Raw genomic sequence first — 24,689 nt, 5'->3', positions numbered from 1 at the left:
AACCTTTAGTCTCCATTGTGACTCCATCTTTATTTATTCATTTTGAACCCACTGTGATTCAGGGCATGGTTATTTAGATTTGGCCATGCATCCATCACATTCTTTTAGTTTTCTTTCTGCATCTCTGAATTGGTTAAGTACCTTTTGTTTAAAGCATGTCCACAGGAACTTAATTTTGTGAAGATCTGGTGTTGTTTTGAAAATGTGTTTGTTTGTTTTATCCTCAATTTAATTTAAAAAATTTATTTTTATTTATATACATGTGAGTGTGTCTGAGTTTGGGTATGTGCATGTGAGTGCATTGCCCAAGGAGGCCAGAAGAGGGTGTTGAATCCCCTGGAGCTGGAGTTACAGATGGTTGTGAGTCCCCAACGTGGTTGTTGGGAATCAAACTCGGGTCCTCCATAAGAGCAGCCTACGTTCTTAGTTGCTCGGCTGTCCGTCCAGGCGCTTAGGCTCGTGTTTTAGAAAGGGCATTTGTGCGTGCTACAGAAGCATGCCATTCCTTCTGACATTGTTTTACAAGTCTATCATTTACGTGGTCACATCTCTGGGATTACCCTCTCCTGTGTCTTCCCCACCCTTGATGGTTTCCTTCCCCCTCTCAAACAGTCTTCCTTCCACTTTTGTGTTAGATATTTTTTGAATGTACATTTTAAATTAGTGTATTTATTGTATATAATGACCACCCCATTTTTTAAACATTATTAAACATTATTATCTGAGAACTGATACCTACATATAATCATGCAATGCATTTTGATGATTTTCACCCCCAGTCTTCCCCCAGCTCCTTCTGTTCAGTCTGTACCCTCATCCAAGTTCAATTTGTGCTGTCCATGAACACATGCCAGCCTCATCCTTAGGGTACCACATTCTCCACTGGCCACTACAGTGCTCTGTGGTTGCCCACCCCACTGCCCTTTGACTTTTATTTTGAAGTCATATTAAGTCTTGCTGTTACCTTCTTGAGAATGAATTTAAGCTTTTTTTTTTCCTTTGTGTTTCTCTGTCCTTAATTCTTCTAAGTCTTGTTGTGATTTATTGGGATATCTATTTATTTTAATTTTTCTCGCTTGAAATTTATGAAATTTTGAATAAATTGGCACACTTTTACTCAATACCCAAGAAATTAGTGTTCAGTATATTTCAAATATTATTTCTCCATCTTCTGTCTTTGCCACCATTTTGAGAACTTAAATAGACACGCGCTAGATCTCCTGGAATTGTGGTCTTCATGGTTTCGCGTTCTTTGTCTCTCTGTGCTATGTTCTAGTTAATTCTACTGCCTGGCTAGCTCTTCTCTTAACTCTGTCTAAACTGCTGACAAACCAATTTATTGAGGTTTTATTTCTAGGCAGGTACTCTATTTGCTTCATTCCCAAGTTTACTAGATTATAAAAGATAATTTCCAATTCTCTGTATTTATTTTCACGGCTGACTTTCATTCTTGAGTTGCAGCAGGCATCGCTGTCTGATAACTGGTGTTTTGAAGACTGGATTTTTGACCCTCTTTTCCTCTCTCATGGTATCTGTTCCTGCCTGTGTATCTGTGAGGAGGTCATGGGAACATTGACTTCTGTCTTCTCTCCATGCATAAGGCTGTTGAGACCAAAGCTTAAGTTCATTTGGTGCAGCAACAGTCTCCACTTAGAAACAGCTTTGTGTCTTTCTTAGTCTGCTTCTGCTTAGTTTTTGGTCTGAAACATTTTAATTCTGTTGTCAACCCTCCCACCCCACCACCTGAGAACTGAGCAAGGTCCGTGCACGTGGCTTTGGTCCCTATATCATATGTGATTGCTCTTGTGTCCAGACATTTTAGTTTGGAATCTGTACTGGTTTCCAGATTTTAGTGTTGGAGTGAGACTGTGTTCGGCGGTCTCCCAACACACCTGTGTGGTTACAGGGTCCCCTTCTGGAATTCTCTGTGAGGTCTGAATAGACATTGAAGCCTCTTCTTCCTTCTGCCTTCTCTACAGGGTCCACACACATAGTTGCTTGTTAACCTTTCTGTATTGTGTTGCTGGTGACAGCTTTTCTAAGGCCGTTGTGGCCATAGCTGTGATCGTACCCTGGAGCTACTGTGCCCTTGCTCATAATTTTAGACCTACCCTCAGACTTCAACAGAACGGTCACTGGATGGTCCCCTCGGCCCCTCCCTGCCCCCCCCCCCTTGCTTGCCCATGACCCTGTTCTCCACCGTCTGCTCTTCTCCAACACCTTTCATTCTACTTTCTTTTTCACTAGTCAATTCTAGTTAAAAGCCCGCTTTGAAATTGTTCTTTCCTTTATCATGTGGACCCCTTCTGTGCTGACTGGCTCTTTTTATAGGGCCGATGTCCCCAGAAGCTGTAAGGGCCCTCACAGTAGACATTGTGGGAAAGGCATATTTCAGATCCCATCTGTGACCCCCAACTCTGGCAGCTCTATTCCTAATCTCCTGCTGTTGCTCTGGATGGCAGTGAGCATCCTTTGCAAAAGCACAAAGGAGTTCTTCCTGACAGGAGCATAGGGTCTTGCTTGGTCAAAGGCGCGTGGGAGTTCAATGTCTTCTTTCCTCTTGGGGGATTTGGTGACTGGGGGAGCTGAGTGCCTCTCAGAACAGTAGATCACATTGGCGTGACACCATCACTGTTTTTATTTTTCCTCTTTGGGAATAGAAGGTGCTCACAGTAGCAGTGTGAGCCCTTGAGAACACAGGCTTTCTCTCTTCCTGGGAACAGTGTCTCTTTCCAGGGACTTTTAATCCTGGTAACATCAGAAGGGAAAAGCATCTTTCCCCTCTCTTTTATATTATCTGTCCCACCTACATACTGGTGGCAACACCCACTTGTCCCTGGCTGTGTCAGAACATCAGCCTCAGTTCAGACTTACCCTGGCCCTTTAGCTCCTCTTCTTCCGAGATGCATTGCTTGGGAGGATCCAGAATTCATTTTGTACACATCAGGAGCAAGGCATGTTCTGAAAACTACTGGTGTATTGGCTAAGAAAAACTCCCCCAGGTAACGTAATGTTTTCCACTGCTGGGTGCCGCACTATCCAGGACTGGGTGCTGACTGCCCAGTGCGCACACATACACTCACACACTTACACACACACTCTCATACAACACACACACACACACACACACACACACACACACACACACACACTGGTTTTGGGGGCTGCTGACTTGTCCATCTGTTTTTTGGCACTTGGCAGCCATGTTCTCACTTCTTCGTACCATCTTGTCTCTTCACCCCCCATCCCCCCACCCCCGGCTTCCTGGGATACTCACATGTTATGTCTCCGCAGGTGCTGGACAATCAGATAAAGAAAGACCTGGCAGACAAGGAGAGCCTGGAGAGCATGATGCAGAGACACGAGGAGGAGGCCCACGAGAAGGGCAAGATCCTCAGCGAGCAGAAGGCGGTGGGTGCTCACCCCAGGCCAGCCCCGCCTCCAGGAGGGGTCTTCCGGTGGCGCCAGGCAGGGTTTATAGACACCAGGAAGCTTTCTCAGAAACAGCTCCCTGCCCCAAGAACAGCAGCGAATTTATGTTCTTCAGTAACTGACCTGCTGCTCTCAATAGAGAGTGGTTTTTCAGAATCCTCTGGACAGCACTCAGTGGTCCTTAGTGTGTGTGTCTCTCTCTCCCTCTCTGTCTCTCATCCCCACCCCCTTTCCCACTCTTCATTTGCTGGTTTCTCTCCTTTCTAACTCAAGCTTGCCCGGCGAGGGACTGGGGTGAATGCGTTCCACCCCAGCATCCCCAAGGGAAAACCTGGGGATGTGTAGCTCAGTGCTCAAGCCCTTGCCTGGCATGCATAAGGACTCTGGGTTTGGTGCCCTTTGGGCACTCTTCCCCAGTCTCTAAAGGAGGGTCCTGCCCAAGTTATATTTTTAACCAGCACCTACCTCAGTTGTTAAAACTGAATCAGTTGGGGAAATGATAATGTAGAGAAATATGTCATAACATTTATGTATTTGTATGTTCAAGTTCAAAGCCCCTGAAGGCCCAGGTTATATATGGATGACACTGGGATATAAAGAGACCTGTCTCTGTAGGAGGGCGGCCTCCCAGGCAGACCCTATGGTGTGGTTTTGCTGCAGGCCACTTAGTGAGAAGATGTTGGTTTCAGCTGAAAAAACAACTGAAACCATCCACCGAGCAGTGACACATGTGACCTTCAGGGTACAGCCTAATGGAGCCTCTCACTGCCTCTGTGGGTATTGCCCTGCCTTAGCCTTCTCTAAAGTGACTGTTTATGAACGAGGTGCCTTCCCTGTTCCAGATGATCAATGCGATGGATTCCAAGATCAGATCCCTGGAGCAGAGGATTGTGGAACTGTCCGAAGCCAACAAGCTTGCGGCAAACAGCAGTCTCTTCACCCAGAGAAACATGTAAGCATATTTACTGTGCTTTGGCCACCTCATCTCCTAGCGTATAAAGCCTGTTCTTGTGTCCAGTGGAGCTGCCACAGGCTGTCTGCTCAGCCTTCTTGTGCACCCTTGTGTGGTTTCGCTCTCCCTTGAATGGCCTCACTCTTTCGAGGTCTCCCTTTGGAGTCAGGTATTCTTAAGAACCTCAAATTTCTACCAGAGTACCAAGTACTTGCCTGAGGCTAAGAGGCTGGTTATAGCTGTCCCTATTCCCCTTCCTGGCCTGCTGTTGATCAGCAGGAGGTGACCTCACATGCACCCACTTTAGCTACGCCTTCTGCTGTAGGGAGCTGGGCCTTCGGGGTCTGTAAGGATCTGCTGGGTTCATAAGTGCTCTGAGCATAGTCTTCCTGCCTGAAGGATTACGCTCTCCAGTAGTGTTTCCTGTAGGGTTTACCCATTCCGAGGTCTTTGGAAACATTCCCGTATTATTATGAACCAGCTGGGTAAGCTGAGCTTTGGCCTTGACACTTGTTGCAGTTGGTGAAATGTCGAGGCCCCCACCGAGTGCTAGAAGGAGCAAAAGTATTTTTCTCGATTGCAAGGTTCTTTCATTGAACATGCATTATCAGCTCTCAGGAGGGCTCCTCTGCTCAAGGGAGGCCACTCTCCTCGGTAGACAGGCTGTAAAAGAGAAAAAGGGAAAGGCCTACCAAAGGATGGACATGTTAGCATCTGCTGCTCGACCATACTTACCCTCACAGGTGAGGAGGTCAGAGCAGTGGTGACTGAAAGGGTCCCTGGTTCCTCATGCTGTGGCCCTGCCTAAGAGCCTGGATCAGGAGTGGGGCCAAGCTTGGGATGCCTACAATCCACTTCCTGAACACGTACCTTCCCACTCCATTTCTACCTGCTGTCCCGAGGAGACAGTTTTACCTCTGAGAATTCTCTTTGGATACCCCCACCCCACCCCTACCAGGAAGGCCCAGGAAGAGATGATTTCAGAACTCAGGCAGCAGAAATTTTACCTGGAGACACAGGCCGGGAAACTGGAGGCTCAGAACCGAAAGCTGGAAGAGCAGCTAGAGAAAATCAGCCACCAAGATCACAGCGACAAGAATCGGCTGCTGGAGCTGGAGACAAGGTTGAGGGAGGTGAGGACAAGGCATGGTCCCTGGAGAGGGCTTTCTGGGGGAATCCAGTCCCTGAGCCACGCAGCTCCCAAGCATAGTCGTACACACTGGGGGCCTTGCACACCGTGACTAAGAATGTAGAGTGGGCCATGTGCTTCTGGGTTTGAATTCACCTCTACTTATTACTAGTTTAGGAAACAGTATTGCATCTGTGCACGTTCATATTGCACACAGCACAGCACGCTAGTGGCAGTCATAGGACAACTTTTGGGAGTTTGGTTTTCTCCTACCATGTCTGGAGATCAAACCCAGGTTGCTCAGGCTTGGCCGGAAGCACTTAAACTTGTTGCTCCCTCTCGCCAGCCTCCTAGTTTTCTGTTCATAGCCAATATGTCTGTGCTCCAGGCTCCTCATCTGTAAAGTGTCAGCTGTGTGGCAGTCGTGTGGATGGATGCATTTGTCCAACAGTAGCTGAACAGTTTCCCCCTCAGCAGGATTTAATAAGTACATGTCTGGGCTGCCCACAGACCTATGACTCGGGCCGAGGTCTCATAGTGACAGGAGAGTCAAAGACAGAGGGAAATTGGGAAGAAGCTGTGCTTTTCAGAGGAGAATATAGCAAGTCTGGTTAGAGATACGAGTTTCACTGAAGCCAGGAAGTGGGGTGCAGGTATCCATTGCATGTTTATGAAGCACCACTGTGTGCCAGTTAGTAGCTGGGTATACAGCGGTGGTGTCAGATGAGTGTCCCTGACCCTGGGGGGCATCCGGCAAGCTGGCCCCAAATAAACAAGACTGGGAAGCTGCTGTTTTTTTCAAGTCAGACACCTGGGCCAGGAGTGAGGATGGTCCAGACACATAGTAGGTGTATGTATTTATGCTGAGATTCCTCAGAGAGCAGATTATCCTTCTTAAGGAAAAGCCTGCCTAGCAATGGAGGACTAACTTACGGAGAAGGGGTGCGCACAAGCTCACTCATGTCTGTCCTAGGGTTGTCAAGGTCTGGCTGCCTCCGTTAGCATCGTCCAGAGCATCTTCAAGTGCACTCCTTGGCATCGTGCTCAGCTTTTTATTGCAAGTTCTTTGAGACGGTGGACACCCTGTCTCAGCCCCCTAGGTGGTACCATAGGTGTGAGCTGCAGAGCATGGTTTATGGTTTTAAAAAATGGAATTGGAAGGGGAGTGAAGTTGGCAATTTTTTAAATTAGTTTTTTAACCAACCTTCCTTCCTTCCTTTTTTTTTTCCTTACCCCTTCTCTCCTTCTTTCCTTCTCTATTTCCTCCCTTCCTCCCTTCCTTCCCCTCCCTCCCTCCCTTCTTCCTTTTCTCCCTTCCTTCCCCCTCCCTCCCTTCCTCCCTCCCTTCTTTTCCTCCCTCCCTTCCTTCTTTCCTTCCTCCCTTTCTTCCTTCTCCATGTCCACCTTCCCTCCCTCCCTGCCTTTCGTTACATAAGCGCTCTGTGTGATTGAGCTCCTCCTCGGGTTCTGGGAATCGGTCTCACTTGAATTATACAGGCTATACTTTCATTCTTCCCTTCATTGTTCCCAGTAGAGTCAGCCTTCAGGGTGTCAGTGCAAATAACCCAGGCAGAAGCCTTCTGCCTGGGCACAGCAGCTGTCTCTTCTCATCGCGTCGTCTGTCTTACCGAGCCTGTGCCGTGCAGTAGATCGCCTGGGAATCCAGTGTCCTCTGGGGAGCTTGCTGGTGGTGTTCCTTTCTTGAATAGCTCACTGCTTCTCCCACCGCAAGAGTGGTAGGAGAAACTTGGAATGTTTCAGAGGAGGCTCAGAGCTCCCTATTCTCCCAAGGAGTTTTGGAGTTTAGCTCTAAATAGAACAAGGCCAGGCCGTCTCTGGCAACATGCTGGAACTCAGGTTCAGGTCAGAGGCCTCAACCTCAAGTGCGATCCAGCTTAAAAGGCCTGAGCTTTCTCCTCAGCCTCCATTCAGTAGCTAAGGCAGCTCCTTCCCTGGCGCCCTTGAGGCTTCTGGGCTCTGCTTCCAATGCCCTGTACTCAGCTGCCCGATTTCTCCTTGACTCAATATCACCGGTGTCTCATGGTTTTGCCAAAGGACTTCTGGGGACTTTTCAGGCTCACTGGTAGAGTCCCAGCCAGCTCCGACAGCTGGCATTTTAATGAGACAAACAACAAGGCGTCGTGTTTGCAAACATGAACTCCCACCATACTTCCTGGGTTCGAACGCCTGCCCTGCCATCTTTTTATTTTTTATATATTTTTTAAAGCTCTGTAACATTTGCATAATTGCCTGGTCTCTGTGTGTTGCAGTTGCTTCTCTGTAGAGTGGAGGTAACAGTAACACTTCCTGCATCAGGTTCGTGGGGAGCTGCTGTGAGCGACCCTACTACCTGGTACTCATTAGTACACTCTTCTGTGGTCACGTCATCTTCATTATCGTCACTTAAAGATCTTGAACTCCTGGCTTCAGCTCTGACTAATGTGCTAGGTATTGCCAGATCTAGATTGACTTTCTGAGCCGTTTAACAGAAGACTGTAGAACTCTGTGCTTGGGTGGGGAAGGCCAGCCGGTCAGCACGGTAGTACTGAGTCTCCTACCTTGCCTCACATGCTGGCTCTTCTCTTCCTCCTCTGTGCTGGAGTCACACTGGTCCGCCTCTCTGCGAGTGGCCCATTTGGAGACACTGCAGATACTTAACTCTCCCTTGTCTTTTTTCCTTGCCACATTCAAATCAGCCACAATATTGTTGGTTAAATCTTCTACAAGTCCTTCTACCTGGGATTTGGATGTCACCTGGGACTTGGATATGGCCACCATATCTTCTTTGTTGTCACTTTCCATAGATAGCCCGTGAGTACAGCATATGTCAATTACTGGTTTGGAACAGTCCTTGAATGGCTTCATCCAGGCTGGTTAGGTCAGCACACCTGCTGGGGTCTTGTTGACTTCCATACCTCTTGGACTCCTCATTTTCCATGTTTGAAAAACTCTCAGCCGAACTTGGCTAGGGCTCAAGAGCCGAACACGCTAGGCTCAAGGAAAGCCCTGTGGTTGTTATTTTTTATGTTTATGTGTTTGTGTGAATGTATATCATCCATTTGTAGTGCCTGCAGAGCCAGAAGAGGGTGTTGGGTCTCCTGGGACTAACGTTTCTTGCTTTGCCTCTCCGTGTAAGTCCATCTTACTGTGCTTGCCCTGCATGGGTAGCTCCCTGGGCAGCCAGTGTCCCCAGGCAAGCCTGTTGCTCTTTGAGTCAGTCTGGGCCTCCGAGGCCAGTGTAGGACATCCGCTGGAGCTGGAGTAACAGGCACGGGCGAACCGACTGCTCTGGGTGCTGGGCACTGAGCTGGGGTCCTCTGCAAGAGCTGCAAGAGCTCTGAACTGCTGAGTTCAGCCCCCGTGCCGCTGCTGTTTTCACAACATCCTTGCATGTCCCAGCTATTACACTGACTACAGAATGAGGATGGCTGGCTTTCATCTCTCCCCTCAGCTTGAAGGAAGGGGCTGTCTCTCCTCTCCATATCCTCCTCTGCACAGAAATAGCTCATTAAACTTTTCTTGAGAGTGCATAAAACATTGAGTAAGTAGATGGAGGAAAGAGTGCTTCCCTCAAAATACAACACTAATGCAGGGTATCTAGTGGGAATAAGTCAGCATGAGACTATTTAGAAGAAATAAGGGCTAGCCCATGGTGGCATTTGTATCCTACTTCTAAAGGTGTCTTTGTTACCAATAGACATTATTTCTGTCCATTTACTTTTAAATGTTTTTCTCATCTGGATGATCAGTGGAGTTCTCATGAGAGACCCCACCACATCTTGTCTTGTCTTTAGAAGCCTTCCTAAGCACCTGCTTGTTTGTGAGTAACGGTCGGTCAGCAGGGCACGGGCTCTAGGACTCCCCCAAGAGATACCCAAACCTGTGGCTGCTTAACTGGCTTTTGGAAGAAAGGGAAGAATTTGCATACAACATATGCATGTCTCGTGTGTGTCAGAGGTCACAAAGAATACCATTGCTATGTAGTTGTTCTCTGAGACACAACACTGGCTGAGTGGGGTGGTGTATGCCTTTAGCACATGGGAGGCAGAGGTAGGCAGATCTCTGTGAGTTTGAGGCCAGCCTGGTCTACAAAGTGGGTTTCAGGACAGCCAGGGCTACACAGAGAAACCCTATCTCAAAAAAAATAATACTACTAATAAGAGGGTACACCGTTTTGTCTAGGGGAAGATGATAATTCAGTATGTTGAGGCATGTTCAATGCAGACACAGTCTCTCTCTGAGTATTTTCAGTCTGTGGTCGAGTGAATCCATGGAGGCAGAACACATAGAAAGCTCACTGCGTATCCTGCTGTTGATTTCTGAGATGAGCGGCCCCCTCAGGCTTTGCGGCTGCAGGCTGTGTCTTCACAGCCCCCCTCTGCAGTCCACTGAGCACTCACCTCCCCTTTAGGTCAGCCTGGAACATGAGGAGCAGAAGCTGGAGCTGAAGCGCCAGCTCACGGAGCTGCAGCTGTCCCTGCAGGAGCGCGAGTCCCAGCTGACTGCCCTGCAGGCCGCCAGGGCAGCCCTGGAGAGCCAGCTCCGCCAGGCAAAGACAGAGCTGGAGGAGACGACAGCCGAGGCGGAGGAGGAGATCCAGGCACTCACGGTGAGTCTGCACGCGTCTCTGGCAGGTTCAGGAGGTCTTAGCAGGGCTGAGAGTAGGCGCCAAGTGTCTTTGTTTACTCTTAGAGATGTCAGGAGAGCGAAAAGGCTTCATGGATGTGGATAGTGGGTAGAAAATAGCTTGCGTGGATAGGCTTCTCCTGTGTCGGAGTTAGTACACTAACTCTTCCGGTAAGACCTGCCTGCCTGAGCACTCCTGTATTTACTGTCCGTCCTCTTTCTCAAGCAGTCATTGTTAGTGGGGAATTCATTTTCAGCTAGAGTTTGTGAACTTGGGTCGCCTACTTTGGTTTTTAATAATCGTAAGTTTTTATACTTGATTCCTGGGTCTTGTTTTTTCTTTGGCTTTTGTTCCTGCTTGCTTTCATTTGTGTTACTATTTCTGCTTTATGTCTTTATTTTACTTTATTTTGTCAAAGTTTTAAGATGAGGAATTTCTGTGTATCCCAGGATGCTCTTGAATTTATAATCCTCCTGCCTCTGTTTCCCAGCTGCTGGCATCACAGGTGCACACTCCCATGCTTCATGTATTTTTTTTTAGGTCCATTTTTATTTAGATGTATGTGTGTCTGTATGAACATATGCCACGTGAGTTCAATGACTGACTATTCCACAGAGGCCGATGCCTACTGAGAGACGGAGCTCATGAAAGGCTTTCCCAGGGAATGCCAACTCCTCGGCTTCCAGCACCTGCTGAGTGACCAGGATGCTCTGGGTGGAGAGCTGACATCTATCCTTCAGCCTCCTTAGAGGATCCGTAACTGAGGGCTGAAGAGATGACTTCATGCTTAAGAGCACTCTATTCCAGAGTACCTGGCACCCATGTTGGGTAACTCCCAAGTCTAGGGAATCTGATGGCCTCTTCTGGGTCTCCACAGGCACAGTACACGCGTGCGCGCGCGCGCGCACACACACACACACACACACACAATCTTTAAGGGAAGAAAGCAAGACCTGTTACTTTTGGAAGGCTGCGTGGTGGGCACAGACTCTGAAAGCGGGATGAGCTTCCGTGGCTCTATTAGACAGGCCCACACATTTCTCATAGTAACACACTGTTCCTGCCAAACAGATGGGCACAGTTATGCCTGCTGGTCAGGGTGCCCTCTCCTGTGGGCAGGGCACAATGCAGCTGATTTGTTCAGTCCCTTATCGATTCCAATCGCACTTGGATGCTGGCCCTGTCTACATCTGCTAGTCTCTCTGTATCTCACAGAGTAGAGTTGCTTTTATAAGTCACTTGCGTTTATTGCTTATGACTGACCTTGTTTAAAAAGTGTGTGTGTGTGTGTGAGTGTGAGAGAGAGAGAGAGAGAGAGAGAGAGAGAGAGAGAGAGAGAGAGACTGTCTTTAAACTAGTTTGTTTTTAGAAGTTGCCTCCATTGTTGTGTTTAGGGATCCCATTATTTAAACAAGACAAAAAATGTGATGTTGTAGGGACAAGGTCTTCTGGAGACCAGCAAAGGCCATGGTGGTTTACCTGACAGAAGTGCCTCCTCTTGTAAGGAAGTCATGATGTGGCCTTGGCTTTCTGGGACTCATGCCAAGTCTTGATATTGATCGAGCCCTAAAGTTCTATCATCTCTGTGACAACACTCATTATGATGCCGTGTGTCCCCGTTATTTAGTTTGGAGGGAAAAAAAAGGTATCATGCTGTCTCTTTGTTTATGTTCTGCCTTGAGCATGGCTCGGAAGCAGCTTGGCAAGATATAAAGCAGGACAGCTGGGCACACTAAGAATATAAAGCAACCAGGACGTAGATGCACAGAAGACATACGGGGGGCACGGAGGAAGGAAATGGTCTTTAATGAGTGTTTGCCAAGAAGACTTAAGTTCTCACAGTCAGAGAGACAGAGAGACAGATTTTCTTAGCTGCTATTGGGAGAACCACTGTTATTTAATGGATTATATCATCTGTTTTGTACCTGTGAGAACATCCAAGCTCTGAAACAGAGAAAGAGAGACATCAGTGACTTAAATCATTGATGTGCAGCACTTGCTGTGTGCCTATCATTGTGACTTTAGCCTTTGCTCCCCAGGGCATCAGCCTGTGATTCCTCGGTTCCTTTTTCTCTGCAGTGCCCAGGAATGACACATGTATCTCTCTGCTCTGTGGGGACCTGGAGGGCAGGCAGTGGCCATGTATCTTCCTGTGCCCCTGTTTGGATGGAAGAGGACATAAACTAGATCGTGCGTCACTGCCGTTTATCTGTGGGAAATGAGTCCCTTAAATCCTGCCTTGCTGCTGGGTGGAGTGCGCGGTGTCTGCTGGCTGCTTGAAGCCTCACACAGCAGCTAGTCACGACTTAATTTAGTTGGATGAGATCACTGCCTCCAAGAATCTTTACAAAAGATAAAGCAAAACAAAAGCCTTCCCTAGTTCTAAAACCTTGGGCTCTATTGCTCTTGCACATGAAGGTACATAGAAAATAGGCTTTGCTCAGACTGATGGTAGAAGAAGCTGGCCATAATGCAGCGCCAGCCCATGAGAGCCTGAGGCCACACAGAAGACCTTGGTCTGAGGAAGAAAGAAAATGGCAGCAATGCCGTGGGTCAGGTAGCTGCTTGCAAACCTGTCCTGGGGGGCCTCCTTCAGATGCTTTCATTCCTGTGCTGGGACAGGCCCCCTCTCACCCCACATTCTTCTGTCCATCTGGGGCCCTGAGCTTTCTCCTCTGTTGCTCTTCCCTGACTGGGTCTCAGGCCTGGTTCTGGGGAGCACGTGGCTACCAAGTAAGGGACTTGGTTGACTTGGCTCTGGAGAGAAGGAAAAATGGCCACAAATGCAATACTGTATTTCTTTCTCATTGTTCTTACGTTTGCTTGGTTGGTTGGTTTTTCTAGACAGGGTTTCTCTGTGTGTCCTGGACTTACTTTGTAGACCAGGCTGGCCTCGAACTCACAGCGATCCACTTGCCTCTGCCTCTCGAGTGCTGGGATTAAAGGCGTGCGCCACCACCGCCCAGCTCTTTTTCTCATTGTTCAAGGCCCACATTTAGCTCCAACATGAGCATCAGTCAAATTAAGTCAGTTGGATCTAAAAAGATCTCGTAGGAGGGTTGTGAGCCTCACAGCCTGATGTTTTTATCAACAAAAGGAAATGGTCAAATGGGCTATTATTTATGGCTTAATTCAAAGAGGCATCATCTCCCAGGCTGGGAAGAAAGCAGTTTACCTGGTCTGGCCTCCACCCCTGGGCCAAATTAGATGGAGCGCTTACCCTAGAGTTCTCCACTGAAGGAACTTGGCGGGCGCAGCCGGGAGGCCTTTGCATGCTCTCTTTGTGCCCCACTTGCACTTCACCCATCTTGCTGGTTGCTTTGGCATTGAAATTGGCTGAGACTGAATCAAGGTCGACACCTGCTGCAGAGTTAGACCATGGCAGAGCTGCGCTTTAGGGATGGACTGCTCCCGACTAACAGGAGACAGAATTTGGGGCCCTCACTTGGTCCAGAAGATGCCGCCATCCATCCCTTCCTGTGAGGCAGAGAACTGGTGCCTGCAGACTTGCAGTGTGCAGCTGTGTTTTAGATGTCTGTCACTCGGAATAGCCTGGGAGAGAAGTGGCGTGTACTTTGTATGCACCAGCAAGGCTACGTGGACGGCTCTGTGGTCCTGACCCCATGTTCCTTACTGATTTGGTCAAGAGGCTTAGCTGAATAATAAGGAGCCGAAAGCTGTGGGCAGTAATGGGCAGATCCTCCTCGCTGCGCAGTGGCTTACAGAACCCAAAGCCACCGCCTGTGATTTGCTAGAGTCATCAATCAGTGCTGGCTCTCATTCTTTCCCGCAAGCATCAGGCCTTGGATTTAATTAGTAAGCTGATATGAAGGTGGGGCATGAAGTGCAGGAAGGCTAGAGGCTGCGGCTGTGCACCCCAGCAGGTGGCCAGGCCCCCCGGGCACGGCCCGCGCCTGCTCAGCCCCGCAATCCTGCAGTCCTCTCCTCTTAGTGTTCCCCCTAATTATTGAATGCAGAAAGACTCCAAGAGACAACCGGAGAGTGTCACTGGCCCTTGGCCCAGGCAGGCTGTAGTCTGCTTTGCCTGTGTCAGTGCCACTTAGCCTGTAGTTCTGGGTTCCGCAGTGGGCCTTGTTGGGGTGTGCCCTGTAAGCTCCTGGGGTTAGGATGTTGCCATGATAATGTTGTCTTGTTGGCATATTTCACTATGTTAACATCTTCACATTCTGAGGTCCCTGATAATTTTTAGTGCATGATTATTTCTTGTAACCTGATACTTAACTAGCACCCAGTAGTTTTATTGGGCCAATTCAAAGCTTGTCTTAGGAATGTCACCATTCTTGGATGTGTGTTATGTGGGTCCCTTCTCCCCGTTTAAAGGAAGCATAAAGAACCCGTACCATTTTCTTCTCAGTTTTTACAAGAGATTTGTTAACCTTTATGCAGATGGGTATTTTGTCTGTATGCTTGTGTGTACTGTGTGTGTGCCGTGCTTGAGGAAGCCATAAGAGGGAGCTGGATCACCTGAAACAGGGTTATGGATGGTTGTGAGCTGCCATGTGGGTGCTGGGAACTGAACCCAGGTCCTCTACAGGAACAAGCGCTCTTAGCTGCTGAGCCGTCTCTCCAGCCCCTCTGGCTGTTTCCTGCTGGGATGGATCAGTTGGGCAATTGAGCTGATGGTTACGTTGACACCTACGCCAGGACCTGTTTCATGTTCTGTGTTCATCCCTTCATCAGTGATAAAGCAGAGCCATGATGACGGCGGCCCATTGCATTCTCCCTCAGAGAGGACTGACAGCTGATGTGTCCAAATAATCCAAAGGCTCCATAATGCTCATTAGAATGGGGCCGAATCATGTAGGGCTGAAGTTTCCCATTGTGATGGGACTGTTGGATGAGCTTTTAATGGTGTAGAGTTATTTAGGAATCTTTGCTATTAAGAAACTAGAGCTGGGCGTTGGCACCCCTGTGTGGGCCAGCAAGCCGTAGCTTTGAAGGAGCTCAGAGAGGGAGGGGGGAGGGCGGGAGGTGTGGTATGTGTGTAGATGTCTGTGCGTGTGCATGTGATTGGAGGCCAGAGGTCTGAGCCGAGTGTCTCCTTCCGTAGCTCTTCCACCTTATGTTTTTGAATTAGTGCTCCGCTAAACCCGTCATGTGCCAATTGGCTAGACTGGCCAGCCAGTGAGTCCCTGGGCTGCTCCTGTCTCCACCTCCCTGGTGCTCTCTGGTGCTCAGCTTTTTAGTGGGAGCACAAGCTCACGCACATGCTCTTACTGAAGCAGCTCCCCAGCTTCATTTACACATTTTCCCACAGTGCTCTTTGCCCTGTGAGGGCATATTTAAGTGGATAATTTGGCTTGCGGACCAAAAAATGCCTACTATGTCTCCCATGTAAACAGACCAGCCTTGCTGAGCCCAGATATAGAGGTGAGTCTTCACGAGCCGGCCCTTCTCCATGGAGCCTTCGTTTTGTTCATGGTGACCGTGGTGTGCATGCACAGGAGGCGGGCGCTGAGGGGCTCCTGGGGTCAGCCTGTGTCAGTCGTTGGTTTCGAATGAGATTTCACCAGTAGTACAGTAGGCTTCGTTCTGACGCCGAAGAAACGCTCTTTTCACCCCAGCATGTTAGTCTTGTGTTGTTGCAGGGTATATTTAGTCTCATCCCAGCACTAATGAAATACCCTAGATAAAGAAAAACACTGACTTGGCATCATAGTTTTGATGGGTCTTGTCTATGATTGACTCTTTGTGTTTGGGCCTATGGCAAAGCAGCACTCGGTGGGAGGGCACAGAGGACACAAATTGCTCACCTTGTGACTAGAAAGCAAGGTGGGGGGGGGGGGAAGGGGCTGGATCTACAACCCGCTTCCAGGTCATGCCTTTAGGGACCTCTCACTAGGCCCACAACTCCTCGTAGTGGGTCTACATGGGGAACATGTAGCCTGAAGGATTTGTGTTTATATGGGTCTGCTGGGGAAGACATCCCTCTTACCCTGTGTCATGGCAGCCTTCATTTCATCTTCACTTGGGAGAGATTCTTTTGCTGGCTAAAAATTCTATGTCGGTTTCTGTTGCAGTGTTTAAAATGCTGCTGTGCTGTCCTCAGGCTCAACCCTCCCACAGCACCATTAGAGCAATCTGACTTTCTTGTTACTGTGTGTCTGCTGTTTAGGTTTTTTGTTTTTGTCAACCTGACACAAGCCAGGGTCATCTGGGAGGAGGCAACTGCAAACTAGAAAATGTCCCCGTGAGTTTGGCATGTGGGCAGGCCTGTGGGGCATGGTCTTGATTACTGACCGATGTGGGCGGGCCCAGCGCACTGTGGGTAGTGACATCCCCTTGGCAAGTAGTCTCTGGTTGTGTAAGAAAGCAGGCTGCTTCAGCTCCTGTCTGCAGCTTCCTGCCCTGACTCCCTCAGTGATGGACTCTGATTGCGATGCATAAGCCAAATAACCCTCTTTTTCCCCCAATTTATTTTTGCTCAGGTCATGATGTTTTTATCACAGCAATAGAAATTCTTCCCAAGGCAGTGTGCCTTTCTGGGGAGTTTACTAGGGGAACTGCAGACCAGAAAAACCATTCCATCCACGTCTCACTTGGTGAACCAACGAATTTATTGGGGTCACTCATAGGAACACAGACAGCTTCTGGGCAGCTATGCCACCAAGTTGTTTTCTTAGCCATCATTTGCTGCTGTGTATTCTCAGAGAAGCCTTCCCTTTCCCTCTGCAGGGGGATGTTGAAGGCCCAGTACTGGTGATGGAAGTTGCTGTGGTCCAAGATGCCATAGTCACGTCCAACCTGGAGGACGGCTGCCCAGCACTCACCTTTGCTGCTCTGTGTGTAATGGCCTTTCTCTGGCTTGTTGATGGGTCTCTTAAAGCTGGTTGTAAGCAGTGGGGCTGTAATGTGCGTAAGGATGACTCTCTTCACGTTTCTTAGGTCATCTCTGGGCGCACAGCTTTCAGTAACTTTGGGCACTGGTAGCCATTACTTCTTGCAGTATTTCTTCCAACTCCCCCTGAGCCCCTTCAGAGACTCCAGGTGATGCAGACACTGCTCCCAGCAGTCTCTCAGCTCGCTAAAGTCTATAGTTTGTTTGTTGTCATCTCTTGTATTTTATTTTGAACCGTTTCTATTGCTGTGCCTTCGGGGGCACTAGTCTCCTAACGTGTCTCTAACCTATTAAAACTATCTGGGGAAATGGACAGATTAGAGAGAATGCCATAGCTCTAAATGCTTTAGTTGCCTTATAGACTTACAGAGAATAGTGGGGTTTGCTTTGTTTTGTTTTTTAGAATAAAGCTGTTTTGGGTTCTGTCTGAGACAAGGTGGCTCTTTGTGCTCTCAGAGCTAAGCAAGTACCCCTCTGATCCACACCGTCGCTCTGGCCTGGCATCTGCTGGGCATCCCTGGCTCCCTTGCCTCTCACACCTTCTAGTTGTCCTTGCGGAAGAGACCTGGGCTCCACATGTGTACCTCTCTGGTTTCGCAGACGTCCTAAACCACCGTTGTTTTCTTTGTTGACTGGCAGCCCTGCCCTCCTCAGGGGCTCTCCTGCAACTTGATCCCTGTGTTCGGTCTTGATCTGTCATCCCCACAGCATCCCAGTGCCCTGCAAACAGCCCTCGATCACATTCTTCCTTTTCTTCCTTGGTGGTCAGTTATTTGGACTTGGAGTGACCCTCGACTGCCTTCCTGACCTTTAAGGTTTTGGCCTCTGCCTCCTCACCTCCGTCATGACTTAGGCTATTTCCCCCTTTTCTTGCTTTGGTTTTTAAAGAACTGACCACAACTCAGAAGAAAAATACATTTTTCCTTGCATCCCAGTGTAAGAACAAATGTACAGTCATCTCTGAGTTTGATTTCCAGAATCACTCACTGATCCTAAATTAGTAGATGCTTCAGCCCCCTCCACGCAATGGCCTGGACCCTGTGCGCGTCCTCTTCTGAGCTGTAGACCATCTCCAGATTGCTTAGACTACCAGCACAGTGTAAATGCCGTGAAGACAGGATGCTATGTTGTCTCAATGATGATGATGTTGGTGAGGAAGAGGAGGAGGAAAGCCTGTGTTTATATTCAGTACCAACCCCTACCCTCACTCCACCACCCCAGGTGGGTTCTGTTGCTGTGATAAAATGCAACAGCCAAAAGCAGCTTGGGTAGGAAAAGGTTTCTTTAATCCTAGAGCTTGTAGCTCGCAGCCAATCATCCTGGGAAGTGACTAAAGCTGAGGCCATGGAGGCATGGTGCTTACTGGCCTGCTCTTCACAGCTCTTCAGCCTGCTTTCTGCCCGCCCAGGCATGGCCCCGCCCACAGTGAGCTGGCCTTACCTACGCCACCACTGACTCATGAAACCCACTACATGATCCTGCAGGCGGATCTTCTGGAGGCATTTCTCAGTTGAGGTTCCCTCTTCCCAAATGACTCTAGCTTGTGTCAAGTTGACAGAAAACAGCCAGCACATTCCCTCAGAATATTTTCTGTCCATGTCTGGTTGACTGCATGGATGCAGCCCTCCCCCCGCAACACACAGGGTCGCTGCCTGTGTTCTGTGGCTCCTAAGGTAACTCACGTCAGGATGGGTCCTAGAGTCATGTATACACTCGGACACTCCAGGCTTTGATTGCACTTTTCCTGACTGTTATAAAGTAATGACAGCTGATGCCTCTTAAACTGGATGGATTATGGATCTAAATCAAAGCTGTTGAAGCCAGTGCTCGCCATCACCATCCAAGGCAGATCTTCTGTCAAGCGTTTCCTGTTTAATGGAGTGCAGTAGACAGACAGAATCCCTCCTTGACGTGCTTGCTCCTGGGACACCGTCCACAGAACCCATTCTGCCCACTCATTGCGCTTTGGTCCTCACATGCATCAAGCCCTTTCTTGCCTCCGGGCCTCTGCCACAGTCTTCAGCAGAACGAAGGCGTGGGCTGCATGTGCTCCTGTCCTACCTCAGCGCTGAGAGGATTGTGTCAGTCAGATTTCCGTTACTATGACAAATTAGCCAAGTTATTTAACCTGAAGAAAAATGTTACTGGCGTTCATGGCACCTGAGATTCTAACTCATGACCATTCAGCTGTGTGATAGCTCAGTGTTATCATGATGGAGGGGACCCGTTTATTTCTGGCAAGTAGGGAAACAGACAGGCAGGCAGAGAAAAAAAGAGAGACAGAGACAGATAGACAGACAGAGGGGAGAGAGGGAGAGAGAGAGAGAGAGAGAGAGAGAGAGAGAGAGAGAGAGAGAGAGAGAGAAAGAGGGAGGGAGGGAGGGAGGGAGGGAGGGAGATTTCAAGTTTTAATATCTTCTTTGAAACCCGCCATGGCCTAACTTCTGGCTAGGCCACATGTTATAGGCTAACAAACAAGCATGTATACGTACACACACACACATGCACACACATGCACACACACAGAATTTATTTATTTTTTTTAAAATTATTTATGTGTGTACAGTGCTCTGCCTCATGTACCCCTACAGGCCAACAGAGGGTGCCAGATCACATTATAGATGGTTGTGAGCCACCATGTGGTTGCCGGGAACTGATCTCAGGACCTTTGGAAGAGCAGTCAGTGCTCTTAACCTCTGAGCCATCTCTCTAGCCCCAGAATTTATTTTTTATGTGCACTGCTTGCATGTATGTCTGTGAGTGTCAGGTCTTGGAGTTACAAGCATTGTGAGCTGCCATGTTTGTGCTGGGAATTGAACCCAGGTCCTCTCTGGAAGGACAGTCAGTGCTCTTATGCGCTGGGCTATCTCTCCAGTCCCAGCAAACAAGCTTTTAACACAAGAGCCTCTGGAGAACATTTAAGATCCAAACTGTAGCAGAAATACCGCTGTTTCTGGGTAGCTTTGCCCCAGAGAAAATCTTGGTGTTCATTTTCAGGTCAGTATGAGGTTTTATGAATCTCAGCAACTTTAATTCTTAAAAAGTCTCTGCTTTTTTCCTGACACTGACTTTTTTCTTTGTGTGTGTGTGTGTGTGTGTGTGTGTGTGTGTGTGTGTGTGTGTCTGTCTGTCTGTCTGTCTGTCTGTCTGTCTACTAGGCTGGGAAGGTGTCAGTTGGAGGGAAGGTTATTCATGTTTTCAGAATTGGGGTTCTGTTTAGGATCAGTGAAAAGGAGTAAGAACGTCTTCTTTTTTTTCTTTTTTCTCTTTTTGGGAAGGTGTTCGAGATAGGGTTTCTTTGTGTAGCCTTGACTGTCCTGGACTTGCAGTGTAGACCAGGCTGGCCTTGAACCCCTAAAGATCTGCCTGCCTCTGCCTCCCCAGTGCTGGGATTAAAGGCGTGCCCGAGGGTTGGCATGAGTGTGAAGCTAGGTCTGGTGTTCTCGATGCAGTCTGAGTAGCTAACTAAACGTAGCATCGCATCGTGTGGCCTGTTACTTGTTGCTCATGGCGGAGCTGAGCGGATTGGTTGGTTCTTTGCAAAGTGGGTGCTGGGGCTTCCCCAACAGCGCACTGGGTTTTCAAGCCAATTACTTCTCTCTGTGTTCGACCCATTACATTGCGTGGATTACGCTCTACCCTATGAAAAACTTATAATGCACTTTTTACCTTTTAGGCACATAGAGATGAAATCCAGCGCAAGTTTGATGCCCTTCGCAACAGCTGCACTGTGAGTATAAACAAGAGGAGCAGACCAAAGGGGAGAAAGGAAGGGGAGAGCTCTCCGCTGTGTCATAGTGTCAGTGACGTGCGCCCTTGGAGCATAAAGCCCATAATGCTTTGTTTCGGTTTAGTTTTTCAGGGGAATACCTGCTTTAAGGATGTTAAAACTGTGCTTTAGGGCTGGGAGGGGCAGGAGGTGGAATGGTTAAATAGTCAGGTAATTCTCAGTGTAGCTGGGTGGGGTGCATGGACTTGTAAAGGTAGCTGAGGCAGGAGACTGGTGAGATGAAGCCAGTTTTGGCTACAGAGTGAGAACTTATCTCAAAACAGAAAGCCCAAAACATTTTATTTTTGCCCTCACTGTGAAACTGTAAGTAGATCCAGCAGCTTTAACAATGCTCTCAAGGCAGCTCACCCGCTCCCCAGTGCAGAAGGGTCCATGGCTGGCCCAGACAAGACGCTATCCAAACACCAGGGACTAGCTTTCTGTGTGGCTTCTCCAGCCTGTGGCCTCCTGCCAAATGTAGAGCCAATCAGTTCTCCTGTGGACCAAGAAAGTTTATCTTTCTAACAGAGAAAATAATTTGCCTTTTTAATATGCAATTTCACCACCTAGGACCCTTGTGGGTGACTTCACTTCTGCAGAGTGTTCCATCAGCAGACAAGCATCACTCGTGGGTTACGTAACTTCATCAAATCACTGGAACAGCAAGGTCTATTTTTGATCAAAATGAAGGACAGAAATAGGCCCCTTTAGGAGCTTGGGGATGCTGTCCTTATTTGTGCTTCTGTGTCTTTTTGGTCTTTTTGTGGATCTTCTGCTTTCTCGGTCCTCGGCGGTACTGTCCCTGCTTGTACTATTTACGTCTGTGAATTTCCAGAAACACCCCCTCCCACACATGTGTGCATCTGTCCTTTTTACTTCACAAGGACCCTTCACCGACTAACTGGGGCATTCAGTCTTGGATGTACTGCCAACGTTTTGCATCTTAGCTACCTGAGTGGCCACAAGGTAGTTGCAGCCAGCGGATGTCTCAGTCCGGCTCCCTGTGTCCACTTGTGAGAACCCTTTGCCCCAGAGGGCTCCTGCCAGTCTGGGGCCGGAGCTGAGTCTTGTCTAACCTTGAACTTCTTGTGAGTAAAATTGGAGGAAATGGGCTCCTGGGGGCTGAGAGCTGCCGCACCGCCTGCTTTGAATTGTCTGTGGACCTGGCAGCAGTTTGCTCCTTTCCTAAGTGTGTGGCTAGGACCACAGTCTGCTCTGTCTCCCTCACGGGCATTTGCATCCTCTCCGTATGAAGCTGTTAGGGAAGGATCCCTGTGAGGGCCTCTGGTGGCGGCAAGTACGCGTCCGTGGATCTGGATGCAGTGGGCAACGGGCCTGCCTCTGTGTGCCTGGCAGATCGCTCTGCTCCCCCTTGCGTGAGGAACCCGCAGATTCTGACCCTGTTCTCGTCCATCTAGTAGCGTTAGTTTCTTATTTCTGCATTAGTGATTTGCTGATTCCACGTGCATGCTTATGAATGGCCAGAGTGACCCAGACTTTGCCTGACTTCCTTCTGTGTGATTTCCCTCTTTTCTTTCTTAGTCAATCATTTGAGATACAATCTCACCATGTAGCTCAGTTTGACCTTGAACTTGGTATCTTCCAGCCCCAGCCTTTCAAATATCATAATTTCAGACAAAGGTTACCATTCTGTCTTGGAACTCTTTGAAATGCACTTACATTATCTTTTAGAACAAGAAGCTTACAAAGAGAAAGATCGGTAGATTTAGTAGGTAAATTAAAAATACTCTACATCAATAAGATTAAATGAAAAGTTAAAAAATATGAGACATTAAACAGCACACTTTCCTTTCTATAATGATCATAAACTTTTATAAATTGATGCTGATCAATTATCTAATTAATAGCAAAAGACATTAACTATGACTCCTGTATATGACTATTTCTTCCTTAAACTTGGATGGTTTTTAAATCTATCAATCAGTTAATTTGATTTATTCTCCTTGCCTAAAGACTATTTTATGTCCTTTAGTTTTTTAGCATAAGAAATTGAATATATTGGGCTGGAGAGATGGCTCAGAGGTTAAGAGCACTGACTGCTCTTCCAAAGGTCATGAGTTCAATTCCCAGCAACCACATGGTGGCTCACAACCATCTATAATGAAATCTGTATACATAATACAAATAAATAAATAAATCTTTAAAAAAATAATTAAAAAAAAAAAGAAATTGAATATAGCTGGGTGCGGTGTCGTATGTAGGAAAACAGAGGCAGGCGGACCTCTATGAGTTTGAGGCCAGCCTGGTCTACAAAGTGAGTCCAGGACAGACAAGGCTACACAGAGAAACCCTGTTGCAAAACAACAACCAAACAAACAAAAAAGAAATAGAAAGTAAGACATTTTTGAGTATCATTGAGATGTAGTGGGTATAGAATACACTTGAAGGGTTTCAAGTATGTATACACATGTGAAACCAACAGGGTCGGGTAAGAAACACATCCAGCACCCTTCAGGTTTGCCTGCTAGCCTGGGAAGCCTGGTTGCCATTTGTAAAACTGGAAGTTTGGCTACAAGGGAAGCTGCGGGTATGTGGAATCAGTCTGATTTGATTTCTGCCTTAACTTACATAATATTTATAGTTTCTAAATTTGATTCCTGTGAGACAGTGATTTCTAATATTTGCTTCCTTTACCGCTGGTATTTGGTGGCGAGGCCTCTGGGACTGTTTCTGAGGGTGGTGGGGGACCTAACCAAGTGTCGTCCACTCCACATGTCAACTAAAGCAGCTGGGAGACACAGAGGTCTAAGCCACGCGTCTGGAGTCAGGCAGGCAGGGTCCTAAGATAGAGTGGCCTCTAGCAGCCTACCCGATACCATCCTCCCAAGCGCCCATATCCTTGTTGTGCAGTGGTGTTAACCTATGTGGCCTCTCTTCCAACATGACATTGATTTCCTGGTTCCCAGTTAGTGGCTGTGGTTCGGGTGCTGGTGAAGGACAATGGGGAGCTGCCCATTCAGACAAGGACTTGGCTTTCAGGAGCATGGAGATGACACTCCCCCCAAAGACTGCTTCAGTAGATAAATGAGATGAGGTGGGCAGCATGCATTCACGGCTTGTCCCATGGAAAGGGCTAAGTGGCTTTGGCTTCTCCTGTTACCTTGGGCTCCTAGCATAAGCTTTGGTTTGGGAAAATGGCTTTTCTACTTTAAAACACCTGGAAACTACTGCTTTGAGGCATTTAGCCACAATAATGGATCTCAGTGACACTGTCAAGTTCAAGGCCACTTTAAAGCTACTGCGAGAGCTTGTCCTGGGTGTCCCTTCTCTTTTTCTGTCTCCAAGATCGCCTCTGCCAGTGAAGTATCAGTTCTGTTATTGATAAGAACTCCATATAACTCAGCCTAGGAGTACCCAGTTAGTGATTCCGGAGAGCTTGCTGGGAGCAGGAGGCCTCCAGGCTCAAACCATTTCTGTGTTTTGAAGGGATTTTAAAAAAAGGGTTTGATTCAATCTGGCACCTAAACCCCTCGCTGAGTCTGTTTTAGAGGGGAGTTGGTGGGCAAGCATATGACACAGCTTTAATTATGAATCAATCTGTCAGCTATAAGATTAAAAATAAATAATATGCAAATAGCTGCCTTCGGGAAAGCAGGCATTAAAATAGGATTTCAGTCCTGAGTCTTTCCTGTTGATGCCTACTGGTTGCCTGGCTCTTTCCACCCTAGCACGCTGTCGGCCTTCCCCTTCATGTTCTTGCTCTTTGTGTCCTGGGTGAGTGTGAGGTGTCCACGGTGCAGTTCTGGGGTGCTGAGCTTCTCAAGGTAGTCTTGGAAAGCAACTGGTAGCCCCAAATAGAGAGCTTGGGTTTTTTGTGTTTTGTTTTTGACATTGAGAGCAGACAGTTTTGTATTCTAGTTCTCTCTTAGATCTACAGCAAGATCTGTTGTCTGTAAACAG

At 48.0% G+C, this 24,689-nt stretch overlaps 1 protein-coding gene across 6 annotated transcripts in view; it reads left to right on the top strand.

Annotated features, from left to right (window-relative positions):
• The window catches only part of CIT (citron rho-interacting serine/threonine kinase), a 168,816-nt gene that overhangs the window by 99,775 nt on the left and 44,352 nt on the right, over positions 1-24,689 (top strand). For all 6 annotated transcript variants that reach the window (XM_084762173.1, XM_084762172.1, XM_084762171.1 and 3 more), the window contains 5 exons: positions 3,295-3,411; positions 4,275-4,384; positions 5,343-5,517; positions 9,925-10,122; positions 20,676-20,729. In XM_084762173.1, the coding sequence (XP_084618299.1) occupies positions 3,295-3,411; positions 4,275-4,384; positions 5,343-5,517; positions 9,925-10,122; positions 20,676-20,729 (654 nt within the window). The remainder of the gene's footprint in view (positions 1-3,294; positions 3,412-4,274; positions 4,385-5,342; positions 5,518-9,924; positions 10,123-20,675; positions 20,730-24,689) is intronic.

Source organism: Acomys minous, assembly GCF_964271855.1.
Source record: "Acomys minous genome assembly, chromosome: 16".
Taxonomy (NCBI): domain Eukaryota; kingdom Metazoa; phylum Chordata; class Mammalia; order Rodentia; family Muridae; genus Acomys; species Acomys minous.
The sequence above is the reverse complement of the archived record's forward strand: the minus strand, read 5'-3'. Positions and strand labels throughout refer to the sequence as shown.